The 27,952-nt window shown below is 42.1% G+C and overlaps 1 protein-coding gene across 1 annotated transcript in view; it reads right to left on the bottom strand.

Annotated features, from left to right (window-relative positions):
• The window catches only part of CCDC6 (coiled-coil domain containing 6), a 51,388-nt gene that overhangs the window by 7,490 nt on the left and 15,946 nt on the right, over positions 1 to 27,952 (bottom strand). The window contains exons 2-6 of the mRNA XM_040362036.1: positions 20,057 to 20,206; positions 14,835 to 14,963; positions 11,340 to 11,443; positions 6,278 to 6,438; positions 1,995 to 2,151 (exon numbers count right to left, since the gene is read on the bottom strand). Of these exons, the coding sequence (XP_040217970.1) occupies positions 1,995 to 2,151; positions 6,278 to 6,438; positions 11,340 to 11,443; positions 14,835 to 14,963; positions 20,057 to 20,206 (701 nt within the window). The remainder of the gene's footprint in view (positions 1 to 1,994; positions 2,152 to 6,277; positions 6,439 to 11,339; positions 11,444 to 14,834; positions 14,964 to 20,056; positions 20,207 to 27,952) is intronic.

Here is a 27,952-nt window from a genome sequence, read left to right as displayed (position 1 = left end):
CTTCAGGGTCATGTCCGTGTTGTTGATCTTAGCTTTTTATTGAAAATACTGCCCTCCAGAACCATATTCACTCCCTTGATGTATTCAAAGGTTTCAATGATGTCTCCTGTTTTCCTTCAGACTGTACATATTAGGTTTTATCCCTCAGACCCATCAGGAGAGACTTCAGAAACTTGTCACCATTTTGTTGTCCATCTCCGGACTCAATCTATCTCATCACCTGCTGTAAAATGCTCCATACACTACTCTTTTTATTCAACCCGTTTATTGGTTTGGATGGGGGAATCATTCCCACTAAAAAAAGGTATTGTATTTTGACAGTAGGGCGACTGCTAGAATACAATGATCAGTGCTGCCAGCTATATTCAGCAGCACTGATCAATGAGGAAAACCCAAGTTAAAGATCGACAGCAGGCAAACATTTATTTCAGGGGCAAATAAATATTGTTTCAAACTGACAAGTTCACCTTTACTAACATGTTACACCGAAATGCGTGTTTTTTTTAGGGTGTAATGTGTCACTGAGCATGCCTGGCAAGCAATAACCACCACCACCCCTGTCCCTGTTGTGACCGCGGGTCATTGGCTTCCGCTGCTGTCAGAGCCAGTGACGAGGGAGCAGTGAGTGGGGTCGGGCGCCGCTGTGTCCTACAGACACAGAGCAAGGCTTGGGAGTGAGCACACACAAGGCTTGCTATGGGTGCACTCTGTGGGGAGGAGCAGCCAGGAGTGTCGGCTAGGGACCAAAGAAGAGGAGGATGGGGGCTTTTCTGTGCAAAACCAATGCACAGAGCAGGCAAGTATAACATGTTATTTTAAAACCCCGGGACTGGTGAGAAGGGGTTAAAATACAAGAGATGCACCGAATCATAGCGACACTTTGTCGATAAGAGAAAAATGGGCCAATAATAGCACCGAAAAAGCACTTTTGCGGCAATTTTAAGATGCTTCTAGTGCTTTTTTTCCCCCATAGGTCAAGTGACTGAAAAAGCACATAAAAAAATGCAACACGGGTGCTTTAGCGATACATTTTCAATGCAATTCAACTGGGAGGTGTGTATTTTTACATAGAATTTGGAGATGCACTTTTCTTTTCTTGTGCTAAAAAGGTGCCAATAATGTCTGACAAGAAATTAAATTGACATCAATTAAAAAGTCAAATGGAAATTATACACACACACACACACACACACACACACACACACACATATATATATTTTACAAAATATTTTGCACTTGCAGTTTTGATACCAACATTTCCATCCAATGCACCTCTATTAAATACATTTAATTGTGACTAGTTTTCTTTGAGATTACAAGAATGAATTCCCGAACTATGTTGCCATATACCAAACCATTGCCAAGTCCCTTGGACTGGATTATATTTATATTAATATCAACAGCAGATCGGAAACACTACCAACATTTTTAGCTTCTCCCATTTAAAACTGCATATTGTTTATAATAATAATAAAAAAAAATATTTTATAGCAGAACTAAAGCCATTTTTAGAAATATTACTGGCAGGTAGGATTTGCTATACAAAGAAACTATTAAGCATCTCCTTCTGCCTGCCAACAAGGTTTCTTCTGAATATATTGTGCATGTTCAGCGCAGTGTACATTCTGGACATGCCTTCAGTGTTGGGATGAATTAATTCATGTGCATCAACCCGGGCCAATCAATTAAGATGGCTGAAGATGTCCAGAAAATGACCAGAAGATCTCAGTGGCAGCAAATGGAGCATGAGTGAGATCATAGCCATCACATTGCTGAAGGGGGGGCTCTGAGGGGGAAGCTCTGCCGATTTATATCATCCAGTCAAGTGCAAGCAAAAATTCAGTTTATTTTCTTGCACGTGATTGGGCATTCTTTGCAAAGTGACACTTTACCTCATTTACTAAGCTCTGGAGCAACTGCACTTGCAGTGCACAGTATATCTGCCTTTAGTAAATCAACCCCAATGTATTAAGAAGGTACATGAACCACAAGACCTCTCATCATCCATTTCTAAGCTGGACTCGCTTTCCGACAGCTGTCTGCAAAGGGCTTCTCGTCTCTCCATTTCTCTCTGAAGTTTCCTCTGAAGTCGCAGGTTTTCTTCCCTCATATGACGCTCTTCCTCCAAATACTGTGCCATCTTCTCTGTATCTGCACATGGACAGACATTAAGCTAATGTTATTACAGTAGTATTGACATAAAGCCTAGAGTGTAATATAGGATTGTTTAATCACTGCAAGATCCCTTTCTTGGTGTCCAACACAAGAAATCTTCACCTCCAGTTATACCACCAACAGGAAGATTGGTAAACAAAAAACCAGGACAACCTCTGCTACCATCAATCTGCCTCAGTTTTGTAGCAAGCAATGCCAAGAGCATGACCATAATAAGCACATAGGGCTAGGAAATTAAAAGAGGAAAGGATCACCACTAGCCCCGACCAGCCCAGGTAAATAAACGATAAGGAGCAGCCTCAGCCTACATGTCTCCACCAACACCACACACCCTGTGCATTCAAAGTCCAGTAGTCATTTCCTAATGCGCTTGAAGCAGACATTTCTACAGAGCCAAAGAGCTTACAGTATAATTGTACATTTAGTTATATATTTGTACTTTACACTGACATTTTAGAGCAGCTACAAGGCAAAGGGTTACGCTCAATAAAGAGAAGTCCTGCTACCTACATTGCCTGCAGCCTCCTCGCTCTGAATGTATCCTGTTGGAAAATCTGCACCTAGCAGAGAAGTTGTTCATTCAATTCACTGCAGAGCCCATCTCCTGGTTTGAAACTGCACTATTGGTGTCAAACTTGTTTACAGCAGACATGGAGACAAACCAGACCTGGGTCATGCTTCTGTATAGAAGATTTATCCTCAGAAAAGGTAAACCACCATATTATCAGACAAACATCACAAATGCATGCAACAGCAGACATGATTCAGGACCTGTTCACACTAGAATGCTGTGTGGGAAAGCTGCGTTCCGCACAGGTTTTTCACCTTAATGCATAGAATATATTCAGGTGGAAAACCTTAAGGTCTTAGAACCACTTTGATGGTGCACTAAAGATTTGTATAGATAAAAACTATATAGAAATCGGTTTATAAATTTGTAAAAAAAAAAAAAAAAAAAAAAAAAAATGAATAAATATTAACCACTTGCCGCCCGCCCTATTGCAAAATGACGGCAGCAAAGTGGTTTCAATACCCCGAGTGGACGTCATATGATGTCCTCAGGATATTGAGCCGCTGCACGCCCCCGGGGGCGTGCATCACGGCGATCGTTGTTGGTGGGTGTCAGTCTGACACCCTGCAACACCGATAAAGGTAAAGAGTCTCCGACAGACTCTCTACCACGTGATCAGCCGTGTCCAATCACGGCTGATCATGATGTAAACAAGAGCAGCCGTGATCGGCTTTTCCTCACTCGCGTCTGTCAGACGCGAGTAGAGGAGAGCCGATCGGCTGCTCCTCCGACGGGGGGGGGGGGTGGTTTGTGCGGATAGATCAGCGCAGCCCCCCCGAGGATGCCCAAACTAGACCACCAGGGATGCCCACTACCAGGTATGCCACCATAGACCACCAGGGATGCCATCAGTGCCCACAATGGCCTTTACTGATTGGCAGGCATTATTTGGCATCCCTCAGAACAAAATATTACAGTACATCTGTGCCCATCCGTGCCGCCCCACCTGTGCCCATCCATGAAGGATAAAACGTACTTATTTTACAAAGTTCTGTAACGGAAACAAAAAAAAGCATTTGTTATTCAAAATTTTCGGTCTTTATTTTTTTTTAATCAGAAAATAAAAATCCGAGAGGTGATCAAATACCACCAAAAGAAAGCTCTATTTGTGGGAACAAAATGATAAAAATTGTTTGGGTACAGTGTAGCATGACCGCGTCATTCAAAGTGCACCAGCGCTGAAAATTGGTCTGGGCAGGAAGGTGTATAAGTGCCCTGTATGGAAGTGGTTAAACTCACTTCGCAGCAACAGATTTTAAAATATATGGGTTGCCTAAAGATTGCCAGGCCTACTCAGCTTATAACAGTCTTGCTCCAAGTTTTCAAGAAATACACCCACCCTGCTGATTCACGAATCCACAATTTTATTAGTACAAAAAGGGTAACCTTTCTTATCTCTTGGAAATGCCAGAAAACAAAGTACACAAGGACATGAGCAAGATGAAATGCTGCAGATAAAATCATCAAGAGGCATTCATCATGAACAAAGCCGTATCCAGATAAGAGTTTGTTGGTTTTAGCACACATGAATGACGACATTATCAGCTAATCTCCTTCAAAAATCACTAGCCAAGGAAAAAATAATATTCCTATAAAAAGTTAATGAGAAAGAATGGGAATCCACTCCAAAAATCCATCAATATCCAGGTAATGGGCAGGTAGAGGACAAAGCTCATTATAAACTTTTAGATCACTGCACATTATAAATGTACACTGCTTTTTCAGCAGCAGACTTTACTCCCAAAGACTCCCAAGAATTGGCTCCCCTTTTTAAGGGTGCCGCGGGGGTCCCGATACACACGGCCGGCAGACGCGGTCGCCGTCAACCATGAGCGCCAGCACAGGGATTTGGGTGTGTAAACACCAAAATCCCTGTGCTGACAGAGAGAGGAGAGGAGACATGTTGTTTGTTCCTAGTAAATAGGAACAGCGATACGTCTTCTCTCCTACTCAGTCCTATCGCCATACAGTTAGAACACACATTTAACTCATTCCCTACCAGTGTCATTTACACAGTAATCCGTGTATTTTTATAGCATGGAGGGCTGGACAGAGAAGTGCAGGATCTGGTGGAGGAGTCCTGTCCTCTCTGCTGCTGAGACCAGGTGGGGGCAGAGACGAGGGGGGGTGTGTGGGCCACATGAAACTACCTGGAGGGCAGATTCGGCCCGCAGGACTTGTGTTTGACACCTGTGTTTTAGAGGGATTCTTCTATTCCCACCATTTTTATTTATATTTCGTTCTTAACAGTGATCTAATATACAATGCACAAAGTTTCTCTTTTTTGTATGTATTAAAAATGGATTAAAATAAGGAACCTTAAAAAAAAAATTGTATCCTTCCTTTTAAGTTTGAAGAAGAACGCCTCTCAAACTTTCAAGCACACAAAGTAAAGAAAATGAGAATCTGAGTAGCGAATGATAGCATAGCTGAACAGTGTTTAGGTAGAAAGAAAACTGCTTAGGCGACATGTTACAGCAGCATAACAGATTCTGTTGTGTGTATGCAGTGTTGTAGGGTCATGATGCGATGGAGAGGGTGGGCATTAATAAAAAGGTTGCAGGGCAACAGGTCCTGGGCTATTATCTCTTCTCATTAGAAAGGTCAGATACACATTTGTATGTTACCGTTTAACACTGCTTTATGATAACCACTGGGCAGTGTAATAATACATTTAAAACCTTGTAGTAGGTTTTAGAAGGATAGAATAGGCACAAACATCCTTTATTCTAATTTCTTATAGGTAAATACTGGATATTACGTACATTTAACTATAGCCACATCCTACAGGTCTTGTAGTATGTGTATTGTTTTTTGCCTTCCTCTGGATCAACTGTGGGTATGAAGTTGGGTGTATAGGATTTTACTGTGTTTTTTTATTTTGTTTTTTGTGGTTGAACTGGATGGACTTGTGTCTTTTTTCAACCTGACTAACTATGTAACTATTGTTATTTTGCTCTGTAATTCACCAGTCGCAATTTACATTTTTATACCTGACCAATTATTTGGTCGACTATGTGCGAATACAGGCATACCCCACTTTTAAGTACACAATGGGACCAGAGCATGTATGTAAAACGAAAATGTACTTAAAGTGAAACAATACCTTTTTTCACTTCTAGGGTGTAGTAGGGGATCAGGGGCTGTATTTGGGGTGTCAGGAGCTGTAGTTGAGGTCTCAGGGGCTGTAGTGGGGGTGTCAGGGGCACACTGGAACAGGGCGGGCTATGCTCTTGAAGCTTCAGCTCCTTCTACTGCGGCTGCAAAATGTCTGTACAGTACTTGTAAGGCACTTTACATACACTCAGGGGTATGTCCTTACTCGCGAGTGTATATAAAGTGAGTGTACTTAAAGCGGGGTATGCCTGTATTGAATTATACTGGTAATTAAAATATTGAAAAAGAAAGGACGATACAACTGTTAACGTGTAGTGATTACAACAGTTTACATTAAACACAATATTCTGCCATTCAAATAGGCTGGAGTTTACCAGAAGCAAAAAGGACATAGAACTAGAGATGTTGACTTACGCTGTAACTGAGCAGCCCGTAGTTGCTTCTTTAGCCTCTCTACTTCATTCTTTAGAAATCGTATATGTCTCATCATGTTTTCCGGAGAGTCTATGTCCATCGATATGTCTCGTGGTGAAGGTGGGGCAGACACAGGCTGGTCCAATTTCTCCTGTAAAATTCTAAAAAGAAAAAGATGCTGCCATGAAATTTGACTTCCAAGGTTAACACATCCAGTAGGCAATGGGTCAGGAACTGTAAATTAACCACTTGCCGTCGCCGCACCGTCATAATACGTCCACAAGATGGCTCTCCTAGGCGAGAGCACGTAATATGACGTCCTGCCTATTAGCCGCCACTAGGGGCGCACGCGCGCCGCCGGAGGCGCGCGCCCCCGACTCCCGTGCGTGTGCCCGGCGGGCGCGATCGCCGCCGGGCACACGCGATCGCTCGGTACAGAGCGGGGAACGGGAGCTGTGTGTGTAAACACACAGCTCTCGTTCCTGTCAGCAGGGGAAATGCTGATTTTCTGTTCATACAATGTATGAACCGAGGATCAGTGTTTCCCCTAGTGAGGCCACCCCCCCCCCCCACAGTAAGAACACACCCAGGGATACTTAACCCCTTCCCCGCCCCCTAGTGTTAACCCCTTCACTGCCAGTGGCATTTTTATAGTAATCTAATGCATTTTTATAGCACTGATCGCTATAAAAATGCCAATGGTCCCAAAAATGTGTCAAAAATGTCCGAAGTGTCCGCCATAATGTCGCAATACCGAAAAAAAAAATCGCTGATCGCCGCCATTACTAGTAAAAAAAAAATATTAATAAAAATGCCATAAAAATACCCCCTATTTTGTAAACGCTATAACTTTTGCGCAAACCAATCAATAAACGCTTATTGCGATTTTTTTTTACGAAAAATATGTAGAAGAATACGTATCGGCCTAAACTGAGGAAAAAAAATGTTTTTTTATATATTTTTGGGGGATATTCATTACAGCAAAAAGTAAAAAATATTCATTTTTTTCAAAATTGTCGCTCTATTTTTGTTTATAGCGCAAAAAATAAAAAATGCAGAGGTGATCAAATACCACCAAAAGAAAGCTCTATTTGTGGGAAAAAAAGGACGCCAATTTTGTTTGGGAGCCACGTCGCACGACCGCGCAATTGTCTGTTAAAGCGACGCAGTCCCGAATCGCAAAAAGTACTCTGGTCTTTGGGCAGCAATATGGTCCGGGGGGTAAGTGGTTAATATTCATCCAAGAGAATGTATTTTTTGTATTTATAAAAACTTTTGTTCTCCCTTTTATCTGTGTACAAATGGAGCAGCCACAATGTATTAAACATGAAGGCTTTGTAATGACCTACTGGCTTCAAATACTGTGGCCCCCCCCCGGGAGTTGTTATTGCTAGCGGACATAATAGCTGCTAGCAAAAATCACATGTAAAATCCACCAAGGCTGGTTGTACCAAGTTGATCAATTGAACACATCTTGGAGTACATTAAAAGTGTTTATTACCATAAAAAAAAAAAAAAAAAAAAATATATGATGATTGTGCTGTGTAATTTGGCCCCCTGTATCACCTGAAATACCCAATTTATCCTGACCTGGTTCTGCCCTCCCACACGGTTTGTCATGGCTGATAAACCCTGCCCTGACACTGGTCAGTTTATGTGCCGCCGTCATCCGCAACTCTCCTCTCCCCCTCCCATGTCAGATCACGACAGTGCTACTCCCGTGTAGAGCTGCACGATTCTGGCCAAAATGAGAATCACGATTTTTTTGCTTAGAAGATCACGATTCTCACGGCGTAAAATCTTTTACATTTATACAAAAAAATTTGGGCCAACTTTACTGGTTATTTTTTTTTTTTTTTAATTCATTAAAGTAATTTTTTCCATAAAAATTGCATGCGCAAATACAGTGCGACATAAAATATTGCAACAACCGCCATTTTATTCTCTGGGGTCTCTTTACATACAGAAGTCTATTCCTTTGATGTAAAAGCCAAATTGATACAATGTTTAGACTTAACATTCCACTGATAGAATGTTTTCAAAACTTGGCAGACTGCCCAGACTTTGACATTTGGCTGAGAGCAGAGAGAAAATTCTCTGCATACCAAAGTCTAGAGAGAAAATTCTTTGCATACCAAATATCATGAAACCCTGTGTCAAGATCAACTGAAAAAGATCGCAATAACGATTGACGATTAATTGTGCAGCTCTACTCCTGCGGCTATAAAAACTATCGTACTGTCATGTCATCCCTTCTGTTAAATAAAGGACATGTGCCGCAGTATATATATATATATTAAATTAGATTTCTACCTTCTTTCAGAGCATCTCCCGGCGCTCACATGACTCCTCGGCTCTCTCCTCCCCTCGGACGTCAGTGGGAGTTCTCAGCCCCACCCGCTGGAGCTGTCAGCCCAGGAGAGGAGAGAGCCAAGGAGTCATGTGAGCACTGGGAGACACTCTGAAAGAAGGTAGAAAACATACTGTGCAGCACATGTACTTATTTAACCAAGGGGATTGCACGACATTACGATAGTGGCTTTACAACGTTAAGCCTGTCCCATACATGGTTCGAATCTCAGCCAGTTCCGGCTGAACCGGCTGAGGTTCAACAGTCTATGGCCAGCTTAATACCGTGACTAGTGCCAATACTATATACATTGTCACTGTACTAATCACACCTGCTGGGAAGAGGTTAACATCTAGGGCGACCAAAGGGGTTAACTGTGCCTAACAAGTGTTAAGGTGTGTTGCTTTTCACCAAATTTTTGATTTCTTATCCCAGCTTTGCCGGTATAAGTAACCAAAATCGTTTCCTCTATACAGAGCCAAGTGTCTGTCAACACAGGACTCTGGGCTGTGATTGGACACATGCTGTGTCGGCATGGGGGCAGCCATGTGTGCACCCCGAACATGGAAGAGACAAGCGACCTATGCCAGTACGGGCCGCCCATCCGCAGTACATTGCGGGTGGTACGGAAGAGGTTAACCACTTCACCATCGTACATTTATACGACACTTCAAAAATCACCCTTAAGTGGTCAGCGCATGCGTTAATGGCTTTATACAGAGCTGCTCCGAGCAGATCTGCACCTCATGATCACTGTGATGACCAATCACCGTGATCACAAATGTAAAAACAGAGAGACTGCCCCTCTTCTCACAATGAATGGATGAATCAGTCACAGAGAGCAGCAGATTCGTGGTGATGGGGTTTTTATTGTGGGATCGTTTCTCTCTACCCCCCCCCCCCATTTTTTTCTACTCCTCCCCTCCTGTAGATCTGATCTACATGCCGCCTCAGAATGTGACCTGTACATCAACCCTTCACCATATTAAGCCTTTCATCTCCACTGTGTATGACCTGCACTGTATCTAGTGCACCATTACAAAGCTACATTGTTTAACCATCTATATATATTTTTTCAAAAAATGTGGCAAGTAAGGAGACCTTGAGGTGTCTACTTTTCAAAAAAGGTATTTTTTAGGCGTTTAAAAAATGGCCAAGAAAGCAAACTGTCTTTCCCTTCATATAAAATGTAATTGATTTCAGTGTTTAACCAAATTCTGACATTTCTCACACACTTTTTTACTTAGAACCCCCAAAACATATTTTCTGAAAACAGAGATCCTGAAGAATAAAATGGTTGTTGCTTTTTTATGCTGCACAATATTTGAGCAGCCGTTAATCAAATGCAAAAATTTCAGGGGGAAAAAAAAATACACTTTAAAAAATTTTTGGCATTATATAAAACAGATTCTCAACCCTATCCTCATGTACCCCCAACAGGCCACATTTGGGAATTTCTCCTAGATAAAAAAGCTGTCCAAAATACCAAGCCATTGACTCCGATTTAAAGCACCTGTGCAAGATAAAGGAAAACCTGCAAACATGGCCTGGGTTGAGACCCACTGATATAAAAGGATGATGTCGCACCAAGTAAATGGATACCAAACCAATGTCAAGAATGAAATGGCGACAAACTATGGTACCTAAAAATCTCAATAGCCAATGCTTTAAGGGCCAGTTCACACCAGACGCAGTTCTGTGTGCATTTTTTCTGCACTAAAAATACATGCACATGGTTTTCTATGTATTCCAATGGCTCTAGTTCACACCATGCAGTCAGTTTCCGGTGCAGAAACTGACTGCATGGTGTGAACTAGAGCCAACAGAATACATGGAAAACACTGTGCATGCATTTTGTGCAGAAAAAAGCACACGGAACTGAACAGAACTGGCCAATTCACACCAGATGCAGGTCCGTTTTTTCTGCACCAATACAGTCAGCTCGAGTCAGTTTCTGCAACGGAAACTGACTACACTGGTGTGAACTAGCGCCATTGGAATACATGGAAAACGCAAAAAAAGCACACAGAACTGAATGGAACTGCATCTGGGGTGAACTGGCCCTAAGAGCCTTTACAGGTTACCAGTTTAGAGTTAAACATGAGCTCCGGCGCTAGAATTATTGCTTCCACTTGGACATCTATGGGGATAACTCACGTGTGATTCAATCATCATTTACATATGCCAGACCTGTGTGCATGTTTGCATTTTTTTATTTTTATTTTTTAACATGGTTTCCTTAATTTTTTATCATCAACTTTATTGCTATCACAAGGGATGAACAACTCTTGTACAACCATGGGCCGTGACAGGTACTCTTGAGAGATCTGGGGTCTATCCCTTCCGTGCCCTGTAAACGTGATCAGGTGGCTTTGGGCTGCTCTGATCACTTTTACAGTAAACCCCATCACCAGATGCGGATTGCGATACCAGGATGATGGCCGCAGTTGCAGTACATCCTAGGGACGGAAAGTGGTTATTGACTGAGAAATTTTCAATCCATCACAACACTGAACACTGAAAATGGCCTCGTGAACAGATATTACAGGCTGGTACTCAAGTGGTTAAACAATCATTTTAGTGCACCAATACACACAGTAGGGCAACTAATGATTTCTGCTCATCATTGCTTTACTGGCCACTTTAATGTATGACTGAAAGGGTTAAATTAACTCATGTTTTTAAACATTTTAGAGATGTCACACACTTTACCTTTTCTCAGCTTCAAGTTTGTCCATCCTTTTCCATAGACGATTTACTAGTGCCTCTTGCTCCTGTTCCAATGTATTTTCAAGGTCGATTTTTTCGCGCCTTAGCTGAGTGCATAAAAAAAAAAATTCTGTTAGAAAATGAACATATGCAGAGCTGTTGAGAATGGAACGAGATTAACCAGGTGTTCAGCTTCAGTAAACAAACGGAAACACAAGAGAAAATGCTTCATAACCAACTCCAGGCAGAACTTTTAACTTTAAATAAATAGTTCAGGGTTTTATTTGTCCATGTATCATTTGGGAAGATTCCTTTCTTACTTCTCATCCAAGTGATAGGCGTCAGACAGAACAGGAAGTGAAGAGAAAATCTCTCTAACACAATCTAGTCTTTTCATAAAAATATAGAAAAATTATTTCAATCCAAAACTCCAAACTGCTAAAACGGTTGAAACTCAAACTGTGCTTAATGTTATACCTTCCAATGTATTTGTAATTATGTGCAACCAATCATGTGGCACACACAGTCCTTTATTATGGACTAGGTCAGCAATGCAGCTTCCTAGGTCACTGCGCCACCTCCAGATTCCTGATTGGACAGGGAATTATTACCTACATCCAGTAAACAGGGAGACAATCCAGGAAGCAGCAGTGACAGTTTTGAGAAGCTGTATCAAAATATTGCACTTATGCAGTGTGTAATGAAAAATACATTTGGCTCACATGCTTTAGAACTTGTAGCAACCTGGCGACTTAACGGGGCATAGAAAGAAAAACTATAGCTGAAATTGATTCAGTGATTCTTGTGTCTACTTTTGGCTGCAGAAATGAACACCAGAGGCTTCAATGCCTCACAGGAGTAAGCAGTTGTGATGCGAGAGACTATCACTCCCCTAAGACACTGGCTAAGTAGTCTAGTCTATGGATACAGAAAATGCTCTCAACATTAAGCCAATAAGCCGAATTAAGCCAAGAAAACCTGTACCAAGAGAAATAAGGTGGTTGCCATTGGTGACTGTGATTGTAAAGGTACATTGTTTTACTACATCTAGAGCATCATCTTGTCTTATATTCAAGTACGATTCCACATTCATCTTTAATTGTGGTCTCTTAATATGTCAATGAGGTTCTTACTATCTTTTAAATAGGATGGATAATTTTGTACCATAGGCTAGAAAGTAGCGGTCTATGTATTCCCCCAAATTGACCCCAAGTATTATAGGTCTCCTTGGTGGATTGTGTTTGTTTTAATGCACCTTGGGCGTCTGGTAGATGACTGGTAATTGTGGCGCCTCTGGGCCTCCTTTCTGGCCCTTTTTAATTAGTATTTTCAATTTTGCTTTACACCCGTTACTTGGATCTCCCAACAGCACCTCATATGTTTCCGATTCATTCAACAGCCTATTATACATCATAAATCAGCTTTATTCAGAACTACAATTCCCCAGCTTTACCCGCTGGTCTTATAACAATGTTTTTCTTCTTTTCCAATTACTTGATGCCTACGCCTCGGTCCCATTAACAGGGTTTACGGTATTACTTTCTATGGCATGCTTCAACAGATTTAAAAACATTACCCCCCCCCCCCCCCCCCCATCTTGGTAAAGGTGGATTGATTTCTCAACCCACTATGGGTAAATTCTGAATCAGTTTGATTCTCCACTCGTGTTTTACTTGCATAGACAAACCTTTAAACATCAATGTGTGCAAGTTGGAATTAATATTTTTTTTATCTGGGGCACATTTCAATAAAAAAGTCAACACCTTTTTTTTTTTTTAACCACTTCAGACTCAACCACAGCAAGAGACTTGCTCATGATTTTAGTCATTAATATAGTCTCTACTTTGGTTTCGCATCATTTGTGGTTTTCCGAATACTAATTTATATATTTATCTTTTACTTCATTATTTTGTTAATTGTTGTTATTTTACCTATCAAAATTATAAACCGTACCCACCCCTGTCCCCTAATGGTTTGTTCCCTCCTTTTCTGAAAAGAATGTCACCAAGACTGAAAATACGGATCGATTGAAAGATTTAAATAAGACTTGGTGGTATCTTTGGAAGAATTCATACATCACTTGAGTGTTTTTTTAAACATAATCCCAGCTGCTTTACCAGCTGGGAGTGTGCGCACACTTGTAAAGCCAACTGTCGGCTTTCATGTGAAAGCGATATGAGCCACCTAATCACTTACACAAATCCTGCCATTTATACCGGGCTCCGCTGTCCCAGCTACAAGACTGGTGCGGTCAGGGCATGTGCCGCTAGCAAAGGCCCTAGATCCACCTTCCTGTGAATGGATCAGGAAGCAATGTGTATGACGTTACTTCCTGTTCTGGTGCCGTCATTCTCAGAAATAAAATTGTAAAGCCTCACTACACTCCCACATATACTCATTCATTGGTGCACCTACGTATAAAAACCGCAAATGCCCTACACATGTTTTATATCACTGTAGGTCAGAGCGAGATCAATAATTATAGCACCATAGCTCATGGGCATCTCTAAACTGATGACCTGCAGGGGGGTTTTAAAGTGTCATCTATGAAAAAATTTAGGGTACTGAAGTTTTTCGCCATTTTATGGGGGCACACAATTTGAAGGTTTGACATGCTGGGTATCATATTACTCTTCACAACCTCATCTTTTATATTTATCAAATAATTAGATAACTTATTGTATTTATTATGTACTCTAAAATTAACTTTAGTGTATTTTTTACTGAAATTTTGTATTTCACAAACCATTGCATTAAAGTGATTGTATACCCGCCTTTTTTTTTAACCTGTAAGGCATAATGAGCTAGTATGCACCGCATACTAGATCATACTGAAATACTTACCTTAGAACGAGGTGTCGCAGGTGATCCCGGTCCATGCCGAGGGAGCGGACATTTTCCCTTGGCGAGTCTTCTGGGTATCGCGGCTTCTGCGCTGCGAGTGGCCGGAGCCGCATTGTCGTCACTCCCACGCATACGCACGGGAGAATTCTTTCCAGCAGAGAAACTCAGGAGCGCATGTGCCGCTGAAGTGAGCGGCTCATTGCAAGGGGAATAGCTCTTAAACCATAGACTTGACTTTACTATATGTATTGTACACAAGTCACACATTGATCAGAAATATTACAAGCACTGAGCACTTTATAGGAGATAAACTATCATATATGGATAGTATTTGTATCTTACTTGTGCACACCTGATTTTATTTTGGTCAAATAGCGCTGCAACCGATGTTTATTTAGTTTTCACAATGTTGTGAACACCTTGCAGCAGGGTCAATATACTTTTTCTTATAGGTAGCACAATTTCCATTTTCTACATATACGTTTAGTACACATTTTCCCCCCATTTTTAAAAGAAAGGTTTCCATTTGAAATAATATGTATAAAATCTTTTTAATGGATAGGTTTTTGCCTTTTCATATTCTTTAATACGGCTTGAAAATAATGTGGTAAACTGTTGTGTTTAAAAAGGTAAACCCTAAAGGCTATATCTTACCTGTTCTAGTGTTAGCTGTTTGGAGATGGTATCATTTTCCAGTTTCCTGATTTTCTTCATTAGTTTGTTAACCTGAAACTCTTGCTCTTGCTCCAGGTGCTGCTCAAGTTCTGCTTTCTCGTGCTGCAGCTAAACAAAAAAAGAAAAAAAATGCAAAGCGTGGGTCAGTGATCAGACAGTCTAGTCCAGGGGTCTCCAAACTACGGCCCGCGGGCCACATCCGGCCCGCTGGGACGTCTTTTCCGGCCCGCAGCTCAAGACCTCACACTTATTGCAGGGATCGGTCTCTTTAAACTTTGTCGGTTTGCAGGACTTTCGCTGCATACTCCACTCCCCCCGCACTGTACAGAGCGGGTCCTGCAACGCGACACAGCCCACCCCTCCCGGCGCCATGCTGTGCTATTGGTTGCTAGGACCGCCTAGCAACCAATGACGTTCTTCATTTACCATGAGTTCTCCTGTTTATCAGGAATCGATGCCCTGTGTAGGTAACTCTATTGGTGTGCTGTGAAAAGTTCCTGATATGGGTAGAATTCCTCCTTGATCGGCTCTCCGTTGATCTCTGAGGCGTTTTAGAATTCTGTTTTTGTCTCTGGGGATTGCATGGTCTGCCCTCGTTCTGTCCCGCATACTGAGCCACCAGTCTCATTCTTCCAGCATTCAGATCCACACCGATACTTGTTCTCCGTACCTCCGCACACAATAGGTAACACACAGCGGCACATGTCTGCCTAAGATCAGGCTGAAAAGAGGATTAACTTCAATCGTCTGACAGGAAATGCTTTTCCCAAGGTGCCCATGTAACAGCAGGACCATAGCTGGGAGGTGCAGCAGATCTGCACTGAAGCTGATGATACATAGGGATTTCTGATGGGGAGGCAAATGTGCTAGGGGGGCTCTGAGGGGGATATAAAAGTACATGGGGGGCTCTGAGGGGGAAAGAAATGTGCATGGGTGGCTCTGAGGAAGACATGTGTGTGATGAGGCTGTGAGGGGGACATAAATGTGCATGGGGGGCTCTGAGGGGACATGTGTGTTATGAGGCTGTGAGGGGGACATGAATGTGCATGGGGGGCTCTGAGGGGACATGTGTGTTATGAGGCTGTAAGGGGGTCATAATGTGCATGGGGGGCTCTGAGGGGACATACAAGTACATGGGAGGGCTCTGAGGGGACGTGTGTGTGAGGGGGCTGTGATGGGGACATAAATGTGCCAGGGGGGGCTCTGAGGGGGGATAAATTATTAATTTCTAAATAACAGATTTTTTTCGGCCCGCGAATTAGTGTCCAATTTACAATGTGGCCCCCTAAGTGAAAAGTTTGGAGACCCCTGGTCTAGTCTATAGCTCCTTTTTTTTTTTCAATCCTTTTTTTATTGTTGTTTGCATACAAAAAGATACAATGTTGCATCATCGTGCATAATATAAAAAATACACAACCATACATTTTCCCGTTTTCCCCCTATTTTGTCCTCTTCTCTTTCTTTGTACCATTTTAAATAAATGAAAGATCTCTTTATTCTAAACGGTCTTACCTCACCTCCCTCCCCCCCACCCCACACACCCTCACCCTCCCATTACACGTGAGCCAATTTTGGATATTAATATACTTTATTGAGTGAGTCTTCCCCATGGAGGAATGCCCGATAGCGGGTTAAGATATTTATTGAATTTGAATGACGACTGTCCTCTTTTTATATAGAGCATCCTGTTTCATCTAGCCAGGGTTTCCACACCCTCACAAACTTTCTATAATTGCCCTACCTAGTGAGTGTCACTCTCTCACTCCAAATCATTGTGTTGATGGTTTCGACCCAGGATTTAACAGTGGGTGGTGTCTGGGCCTGCCACCTCAATGCAATTAACTTCCTTGCCTGGAAGAGGCATCTCAGTACCACTTCAAGGAAGCTGGCTGGTACTCTATTTTCCTCTATGCTGCCTAGCAAGCATATCTTAGACTCCGCTTCAAGCTTAGTTTTAAAAGTTTTATTTATTTTGGCAACCACCTCCTCCCAATATCTAAATAGCTTAGGACATTTCCACAGCATGTGGATAAGATTGCCTGTCGCTCTGCACCTTGGGCATTCGTCAGTACTTCTCCACCCGAGATTGAACATTCTCCTGGGGGTATAGTATACTCTATGCAGGAGGAACAAGTGCGATACTTTCTGAGATGGGGAGATCGAGACCAATACCCCCCTCCTCAGGATCGCACTCCATTGTTCCGTGGTCATTTGACCCAAGTCTTTCTCCCATCCTGTCCTGCTCTTATTGAGGCCTGCCCTTATGGTTTTAGCTCCTATTCTAGAGTACAACTCAGATATCAGGCCTTTAGTTGTTTTTGAAGAGGTTATTTTCAGGAGGGTGGGGGCTGGGGACCATACGATGGGTTGTAGCCCAAACTGAGCTTGGATGGCATGTCGGATCTGAAGATATCTGTAAAATGTTTTATTTGTTATGTTGAATTCCTGTCGCAAGTCTGCAAAGGATTTCATCTGTTCTCCGTTGTACAATTGGTTTAAACGGGTTATCCCTTGTCTCTCCCATTCTTTACATCTCTCAATGTCCTTTAATTCTTTTAAGTTTTGATTGCACCAGAGAGGGGTAAAAATTGTTATTCCCTTATAGCCCATCAATACTTTTGTTGTTTGCCACACTTTAAGGCTAAGTTTTATAGTTGGACATTTATGGACAAACGAGCCCGCCTCAAGTGCCTCCACTATTGTCCTATGTGGTGCCCCTGTTAGCATCAATCTACCGGAATTCCCCCCTCCCTCCAGTCCGCAGTTCGCAAGAGGTTGTAACTGCGAGGCTAGAAAGTATGTTTTCGGGTGTGGGACTGCCATTCCCCCCCTCTTTAGCTGGTAACTGCATAGTCTAGAGACAAATCCTGGCTTGTCCCTTCTTCCAGATTAACTCTCTGAAGAGGGATTCTATCCTTTTGAACCATTTTTGATCTATCCAAACTGGGGAGTTCTGGAGGATATAGAGTAACTGGGGCAACCATATCATCTTTATTAGATTACATCGCCCCGCTATGGATAATGGTAGTCTACACCAGGCGTCTCTTTTATGTTCCCATTTGGATAAAAGAGGAATTAAGTTATTTTGGACAAAGCTATTGATGTCCCTCGTGATCCAAATCCCAAGATATTTCAATATAACTACTACTTTTAACTGAGGGATTCCAGGAGGTATCTGGGCGCCAAGGGGATCAATTGGCAATAGTGCTGACTTTTCCCAGTTAATGACCAACCCGGAGCATACTCCGCCCACTGTTTTGATCACATTTTTTAACGAGGTTTCGACGTCTCCCAGAAAGAAGAGGACATCGTCCGCAAACAGTGCAATCTTGCCCTCTATAGTCCGTCTGCGGAACCCCTGTACATATTTAGTATTTCTAATTTTGATAGCTAATGGTTCCATCGCCAGGTCAAACAAAAGGGGGGAAAGGGGACAGCCCTGACGCGTTCCTCTCTCTAGTTGAAACATTTCTGAAAATTCATTGTTAATTTTAATTTTTGCTCTTGGTTGATTGAATAACAGCTTCACCCAACTCATAAACCTGGGGCCAAACCCGAATTTCTCTAGGGCCTTTCATAGGTAGTCCCATTCCAGGCTATCAAAAGCCATGGCAGCATCCAGGGCTAAACGGCTCTAGAGCCCACTCCCTCTGTAGGAATTTGCATGTTCAGGAACACTCTCCTGATGTTGGTACTGGTTGACCTATTGGGGATGAAGCCAGATTGGTCAGGATGTATAAGTGCTTGGATATACCAGTTAAGATGAGTTGCTAACACTTTGGCCAAGATCTTGGCGTCAGTACATAGAAGCGAGATAGGACGATACGATGAAGCCTCAGTTGGATCCTCCCCCTCCTTATGTAAGACAATAATAGTGGCTTCTGTCAGAGGTGGGAAGCATTCCGTGAGTCAATGCCCAATTTAATGTCTTTAGGAGTTCTGGTAGCAAGGTATCCCCGTATCTTTTATAGATCTCTAAGGGCATCTCATCTGGGCCTGGTGACTTTTGAGTAGACATCCCTGCCACTGCCTGTTTTAATTCTCCTAGGGCGATTGGCGCCTCCATGTCAATGTTATCTTCCTCCGAGAGGGTCGGGACGGACAATCCCAAAAAAAATTTCTGGTCCTTCAGTCCCCTCCCTATAAAGAGATACAAAAAATTCTCTAAAAGTATTTAATATCACGGTTTTATTGGAGGAAATTTCGCCGCTTGATAACTTAACTGCTGTAACAGTGGAGGGGGGGGGGGGAATTGGTTCTAATAATCAGAGATAGTAGACGCCCCACTCGCTCTCCCTCTCCAAACTGATTCTGTTTCTGGAATATTCATTTTCCCTCTGTTCTTTTTAATATAGTAATTTTGTATATTTGTTGTTTTTCTAACCACTCTTTTAAACTGTGAGAGGTTGGGGCTTCAATGTATCTCTTCTCTGCCTGTAGCAACTGGTTCCTTATCTCACCCTCTCCCTCCCTGTTCTTCCTCTTAGTCCCTGCTATCTTTTGGATCAGGAGGCCTCGGAGGTAGGCTTTTAGGGAGTCCCATACCACCACCACTGGTGCAGTTCCCTCATTTATCTGTAACATTCTATGCTTTGGCTGCATGAACACTTTCCAATTAGCTGCTGCTAGTTTGTTTGCAAACCAAACTCTGTAGAAACGTCGACCCTGGATAGATGCAGTCTGCGTCCGGGGTCGGTTGGAGGTTCTATTCACATGCAACCACTGAGACAGAAATCTGACAGCTGCTGCTGGTCACACACTGTGTGCAGACATGGTTTAGTACAGTCACATGGCTGCACAGTAGCGGCCAGAGAAGGCCGCTGGCAAGAATCATTAGATTCTTACTGGTGGCTGCCCCTGACAGCTACATGTGAATTTACCCTTAGGCCAGCAAGTAAACTGGTACCCACAATGAGCTGTAACAGAAGTTGAATTTTTAAGGTCCCGTCTGCCCCCTAAATACACAGCTTTGCTAGTACCGTGACAACCAGCCTGCACATGAGCTGGCACTAATGAAAAGATAAATTTCTATGCTTTGTAATGATTTGGCCAATTTCTGAGATCCGTTATGAATCTACAGGTTTCTAGTGTCACCGTCTAGACGTTAAATGGATGCACAATATCTAGGTAAGGAACATCTTCCAGTATATGCACAGCTCATAATGTGTTTGCAACAGTAATGAAGCAGATAAAATAATCACCTGCATGAGTTTCCGTGACAGTTCATTGGTGAGGAATTCCTCTTCTTTCTCATAGTTGACTGCAAGTGTTTCCTTCTCTTTCTGCAAGGCCTGGATCTTCTTAAACAACGTGTTACTGATGAATTCTTCTTCTTGCTCGGCCCTTGCTTGCTGAGAAACGAACAAACATGTTAGAATGAAAACAAAACACTCATACAAAAAAAGCACAAGGTCTACTGGGAATACATTAGCAGTAAGCAATATAGCAACACAATCATTTCTGTACAAGTCTTATCTGCAGCCGTTTATGTGAACTTCCAGGTAGCCATGTTCTAGGAGAAAAAAATAAAAATAAAAAAAGACTGCTACAAGGGCAAATACAGCTATAATTTGGTTCAAGAACCACTTGCCTACTGGGCACTTCTACCCACTTCCTACTCAGGCCAGTTTTCAGCTGTCACAATTTGAATGGTCATGCAACACAAGTACGAAATTGTTATTTTTTTTCCCCACACAAATAGAGCTTTCTTTTGGTGGTATTTAATCACTACTGGGTTTTTTATTTTTTTGCCAACAAAAAAAACACACACACACACACACACACACACACACACACGTTTAATCCAGCAATTGGTATGTACATTTGTTGTGTGTGAATGGGGCAAAATTGAATGTTCTCAGCAGTGCTGTGGAGTCGGAGATTTTGGGTACCTGGAGTCGGCAAACAATGCACCGACTCCTACTAAATTTAGATTGGAATTAAAAAAGCAAGTTTAAATGTACCAATTCACAAAAAGTTATAATTAACGACTTCTCTACTGAAAGAATAGAGACCAATGCATGCAGTGCCTCACGTAACCGCAAAACGAACACGTTAAGTGACCGTGAAGAAGCATGCTTTTCATGTGCTTCACTATATGGCACGCAACGCACAATTAGGAGCTGCAATACTTATACTTTCCATAGTGTTGTGTTCTGCTGTTACAGGGAACGCAGCGCCCATGGGTAACCTAGCCTCTCACTGATAAAGGGATTAAGTAAATATGTTTTTTTGCAGCACTAGAGACACTTGTATAAGTGAAGGGAATGGAGGGTCAATAGTTCAAGACTGAAGCTGTAAACCATTGGAAAAACTGCCGTCTTTCAGCTAAGGCTATAAAAACTCCTGTGGTAATGACATGTATGTTGCCTCTCTTTCCTTTAACCACTTAAGGATCGGACCAATATGCTGCTACATGACGCAAGGGGTTTTTACAATTCGGCACTGCGTCGCTTTGACAATTGCGCGGTCGTGCGACGTGGCTCCCAAACAAAATTGGCGTCCTTTTTTCCCCACAAATAGAGCTTTCTTTTGGTGGTATTTGATCACCTCTGCGGTTTTTATTTTTTGCGTTATAAACAAAAATAGAGCGACAATTTTGAAAAAATGCAATATTTTTTACTTTTTGCTATAATAAATATCCCCCAAAAACATATATAAAAAAAATGTTTTTCCTCAGTTTAGGCCGATACGTATTCTTCTACCTATTTTTGGTTAAAAAAAAAATCGCAATAAGCATTTATCGATTGGTTTACGCAAAATGTATAGCGTCTACAAAATAGGGGATAGTTTTATTGCATTTTTATTAAAAAAAAATTTGTTTCTACTAATGGCGGCGATCAGGGATTTTTTTCGTGACTGCGACATTATGGGACACTTCGGACAATTTTTACACATTTTTGGGACCATTGTCATTTTCACAGCAAAAAATGCATTTAAATTGCATTGTTTATTGTGAAAATGACAGTTGCAGTTTGGGAGTTAACCACAGGGGGCACTGTAGGATTTAGTGTTCACCTAGTGTGTGTTTACAACTGTAGGGGGGTGTGGCTGTAGGACTGATGTCATCGATCGAGTCTCGATCGATGCAGCGCCATAGTGAAGCACGGGGAAGCCGTGTTTACATACGGCTCTCCCCGTTCTTCAGCTCCGGGGAGCGATCGCGACGGAGCGGCTATAAACGAATAGCCGCGCCGTCGTCCGGGATCACTCCCCGAGGGAATCCGACCGCCGCGTGTAGCGGGGGGTCCCGATCGGACCCCCGACCCACGTCTAGGCAGGGACGTACAGGTACGCCAATGTGCTTGTACGTGCCATTCTGCCGACGTATATCTACATGCGGCGGTCGGGAAGCGGTTAAGGAATGTATAAAATACATTCGCATATTAATACAGAGGAGTCGGAGTGTCGGAGTCGGAAGTACAAAAAACTGAGGAGTTGGAACATTTATCTACCGACTCCACAGCCCTGGTTCTCAGGCTACATTGCAATTCGAATTTGTGAATGTGGGAAAAACATTAGAACCACAAAATGTGGCATTACGCCAACTAGATGGCACAGACTACTATAGAAAGAAAGTATGCTGCTCCGCACCATCCAGTGGCCACAAAACCATATTTTTTTTGCATTCGCACAAAATATAGCCCGAGAACATTTGATTTTGCCCCAATTCACGCAGAACGAATTTACATGCAGTGTGAATGGATGGAGAGCTATGCAAATTTTTCATAAATGTATGCCTATGTGCAAAAAGATGGAGCACAATTCTGCAACAATCCTTTTAATAAAAGATGAAGACAACCCCAAAGATGAAGTTACACAAGACAGGGAGAGCAGAACTCACATTATGCAGTATAGCCAAATCCTGATAATTGAATTGTGCAGTTTAGATATTCACAAGTGCTTTTTTCTTTTTGGCAAACCGCTTTAAAATAACCAACTTTCAGAAATGGCTTTGCTGCCCATAGAACGTGCAAACATAATTTTGTCTGAAAGTAGGCAAACTGCTTCTGATTTGGCAGCTTCCTGTTCAGCCTGAACTCAATGCAAGGCCCTGATTGGGCCCTGGTCTTCATCCATTCCAATTTCAGAATAATTTGACGAGTAGCTCTAATGGACTGGATGTGTCTGACCCAGCTCCGTGCCAAGAGGAATGATTCAACCTGGCACTTGGCCATCCACCTTTATTATTTATACAATTTCCTATTTTTAAAAGCATTCATTTGGTACATTATCTACTAAAGGTCCATCTTACAGTCTGATTTCAGTTGATGTATAGTGGGGCCCTGAACGTTATCAGCTTCTCGCAGATAAGACCATTCATTTCAATCATGTACTGAACTTTGTGGCATGTCCATGCACAGAAATAAGGAAATTATTTCAAAGCAGCTGCTCAAGATTTCTCCTTAGTCTGATAATTAGCACAAGAAACAATGTGGTTTGAAAAACGAAGAGTGTTAAATCTCAAATTGCAGTCATTGTTTAAAGTGGTTGTAAAGGCTAAAAAAGGGTTTTTGTGCAGCAGCCCCCTCCCCCATACTTACCCAAGCCCCATAATGATCCAACAATGTGCACAAGAGCAGCGGCTCACACAGGTCTCTTCCTCCTCATTGGCTGGGCCAGCAACGGGAGCCATTGGCTCCCACTACAGACAATCACAGCCAGTGAGTCAATGAGGAGGGACATAGAGCGACAATTTTGAAAAAAAAAAAAGCTATATTTTTTACTTTTTGCTATAATAATATTTTTTTTTTTAAAAACAACATTTTGTTTCCTCAGTTTAGGCCAATACGTATTCTTCTACATATTTTTGGTAAAAAATAAATAACGCAATAAGCGTTTGGTTTGCGCAAAAGTTATAGCAGCTACAAAATAGGGGGTAGTTATGGCATTTTTATTATTTTTTTACTAGTAATGGTGGCGATCAGCGATTTTTATTGTGACCGCGACTTTATGGCGGACACATCAGACACTTGACACATTTTTGGGACCATTGTCATTTTTCAGCGATAAGAGTTATAAAAATGCACTGGCAGTGAAGGGGTAAACCACTAGGTGGCACTGCAGGGGTTAAGTCAGTACTAGGGAGTGATTCTTACAGTTAGGGGGCGTGGCTACACGTGACACGTCACCGACGACCGTTCCCGATCACAGGGAACGGCCATCAGTGACAGTGTCACTAGGCAGAATAGGGAAATGCCTGGTTTACAAAGGCATACCTCTTTTCTGCCTTTGCCGACCGCAAACAGAATCTGGAGCAGCTGTGTATAGTAACCAATCAGCTTTAGCTCGTTCAGTTAATCTTTGCAAATAAAGCATGAAGCCGACTGGTTGCCATGCACATCTGCTACATTGTTTTGTAAATCCTCCTCACAGTATTCTAAAATGGGGTCCAACTAAAGATCTACAGTATATTCCTGCATGAGTTCTATATATTTATGTGCTAGAACAATGCAGATTTTTTTTCAAGCCAACAGCAGTAATGAATTAGCAGGTTTGCTGACACCACCAGTACACATTCCCAAAATATGCAGTCTTTGCAGATAAAATGCCATATTGCCAATCTGTTAACAATAGCCACCTATACATTTTTAAACCAACAAACGCAACTTTTTCCATTTAACCCCTTCATGTCCGCGCTATAGCCAAATGACTATATTGCCGGAAGGGCAGTCATAGGACTTCCTCCCCGCTCTGTGTTCAGAGTCAATGAGACTCGGGTGATCACAGATTGGAGCAATGGGCCGATCTCAACCCCTTACCAGACAATGACAGCTGATCACGTGATGTAAACAGAAGATCGGTGCAGCCACCTCACACCTTTGCGGCCTGCCAGTGCCACCTATCAATGCCCACAAGTGGTGACAATCAGTGCAGCCTCATCAGCGTACATCAGTGAAGGAGAAAAGTTACCCGTTTGCAAAATTTTATACCAATATATTTTTTCCCCCCAACATTTTCCGATTTTTTTTAAATAAAAAAAACCCAGTGGTGATCAAATACCACCAAAAGAAAGCTCCATTTGTGGGGAAAAAAAAAATAATAAAAATGTACTTTGGGGTACAACGGATCAAAAAACGTACAGTTCGGATCGTTCCTCGGATCAGAGTCACGGATTGGATAATTTTTCGGATCGGCAAAAAAAATTGCAGCCTCATTGTGCCGGATTTGCTCTCCCTGCTGCCCCAAGGCCAGGTTCCGCAATGCCAGATAAAGGGATACAGACCCAGCATCTTTCCTCATTAGTGCCCTGCAGCTGATTAACATCTTCAGCCCGAAGAATTGGCGGTGATCAGCGATTTTTAAATCGGGACTGCGACACTGTGGACCAATCGGACTCTTGACACTTTTTGTTGGGACCAATGACATTTATACAGCGATTGAAGCTAAAAATAGCAACCGATTACTGTATATATGTCACTGGTAGGGAAAGAAGGTTAACACTATGGGGGTTAAGTGTGTTCCCCAGGTGTGTTTCTAACTGCGAGGGGATTGGACCGACTACAGAAGAAGCCAGATCATTGTCCCTACTTAGTAGGAACAGACGGTCTGTTTCTCCACCCCTGTCAGAACAGGGATTTGTGTGTTTATAACACACTAGGGATGAGCCCGATGTTCGCGGCAAAATTTTAAGTCGCGAAACACTGTTAAAGTGGGACACTAACATGAAAAATTAAAAGAGATCATTTTAAAGGCTTATATGCATGGTATTGTCACAAAAAGTGTTTGGGGACCTGGGTCCTGTCCCAGGGAACATGCATCAATGCAGAAAAAAAATAGTTTTAAAAAACTGACGTTTTTCGGGAGCAGCGATTTTAATAATGCTTAAAGTGAAACAATAAAAATGAAATATTCCTTTAAAAAATCGTGCCTATAGTAATGCCTGTAAAATGGCAAATTTTTCCCTGTGTTTAGAACAGTCCCCGCAGCAAAATGAAATTTCTAAAAGGAAAAAAGTATTTTAAAACCGATCACGGCTTTAATGAATTGTTGGGTCTTGGCTTCCCCATGGCGTCAGAGGGGGCGGGGTCACCTGTTTACATCACCAGATGTAAACAGTGGTAAATTACAGTCTACCCCCTCCCTACTCCTACATGCCCACTAACCAAGCTAAACACAAAGGGGGTGGAATATTACATTTACATTAAGGCTGCATTCACATCTAGACGGACGAAATCGCGGCGTTTTGTCGCCGCAAATCGTGGTAAAAATAGCAGCGTTTTGTACCGCGATTTGCGGCGACAAAACGCCGGTATTGTCCGCCTAGATGTGCCCCAAGATGACCCCCTCTATGGAGAGGATTCCCATCTCCTAGCCGAACGCTCGAAGACGCCTGAAAAAAAGGTCCGGGACCTTTTTTCACGCGACAGGCGTCCGGCGTGGAGATGTGAACCATCTCCATAGAGGGACATCGGTTTTCAGCCCTCTGGCGGTAGCGGCGTAGCGCTACAGGCGTAAAAACGCCTAGGTGTGAATGGGGTCTCATGAAGGCTTAACCTCCCTCCTATTCTAAGACACAAACTGTCTGACTGGCAGAAATCTGTCCACACTATGTTATTTCCACAAATAAATATTTAATTTCAAAACATATTTGTATGTCAACAGTTTAATGTTTATTTTTACTAGGCTGTCTTGTTTTTTTTTGTGTGTGTGAACAGCAGAAGAGGATTAGAAGCTCCCCCTGCTCATGTTTTCCTGCAGACAGGTTGGGAAAACGCTGGGTCATGTGACTGTTCTATATCGACTAGGAAAAAGGGACTGCAATTTTTATTTTATTCAAACAATTACGGTGCCATCATCAACATACAGAAAGAAAAGACACGTGCGTGTTTAGTATCATTTTAAGAGAGAAACAACAACAACACACACACTTTTACATCTTATATTAAAATTTCAAGTTTTGGGTTTAAAAGGAGAATTCCAGCCAAAGCTTGTTTGGCTGGGCTTCTCTTATGGACCACAGGAGTGCAATTTGTTTTGCACTCGTGACCCATTTTCAGCAGAGAGCTAAACTAAAGTCCGCTCTCTGCTGATGTCACAGAAATCAGTCTATGCATCTTGTCATCCCAAAAAAGGAAGTCTGGGTGGGCCCGGTGCTTGGATCGTGACAGCGAGCCGCCGAGACGGACTCTTCCCGCCCCTCCACAGCCCGCGCTCCAGTAAGTGAGGAAGAGCAGAGCTGCCGATTAATGACTGTAGAAAAAAAAAAAAACATCTACAGCCAAACTCCATCATGTTATCCTACGTGTCCATGCACACATAGGCTGGTAACAGTTTTGGGCAGTGGTGTTTTTGAGCAAAAAAAAACACCAATACACTAGCGGGTTCTAGGAGACGGTTATCAGCTGAAAAAAAAAAAACGCTCCAACGCTTATAAAACGTAGATAAACACTCAATTCCACACCAGCGTCTAACGTTTTTGATCTATTGAAAAAAATATAAAATATTGAATAAAAAAAATGATATAGATAGATAGATAGATAGATAGATAGATAGATAGATAGATATTATATATATATATATATATATATATATATATATATATATATATATATATATATTATATATACTCACTGCAAAGCTACTGGCGTTTGTATAATGTTAATTTAACATCCAGTGTGCATTAGGCCTAATAACCACCCAAGGCTATTAGTATTGTAGAGAACACCAAAGTATTTCCTTAATTGCTGTTGCTAAAGTTGTGTTGGTACTTAAGAAACGTTGTTTTATTTTTAGTTCATATTTTGAAACTTCTTAAGAATGTAGAGTAGAGCTTCCCTCTCTAAATAAACGCATCAAATCACTTAGGGTACTGAACATGCAGCATAAGAAACACATGCGTTCCGTTCAAGAAACTATATTACTTTAAAGTGGGTGTTAAGCCACCATATCATCTTTATATCATCCCCTCCGTCAGATAAAAAGCTGCATCGTAATGCCCATTAGAAAAATAAAAATAAAGATTTCTACCCGTTTTAACGCCATCTCCCAGCAATAGGATGACTCCAGGCTCTCTCCAGTGGGCGTGGCAGAGATTCCCCTGCTGTCAGCCAGGGAGGAGGGAAGGAGAGGAGCCGAGTGCCTGGAGTGATATAATC

This window comes from Rana temporaria, chromosome 8 (assembly GCF_905171775.1).
Source record: "Rana temporaria chromosome 8, aRanTem1.1, whole genome shotgun sequence".
NCBI lineage: Eukaryota > Metazoa > Chordata > Amphibia > Anura > Ranidae > Rana > Rana temporaria.
This window is presented reverse-complemented; position numbering and strand designations above follow the sequence as displayed.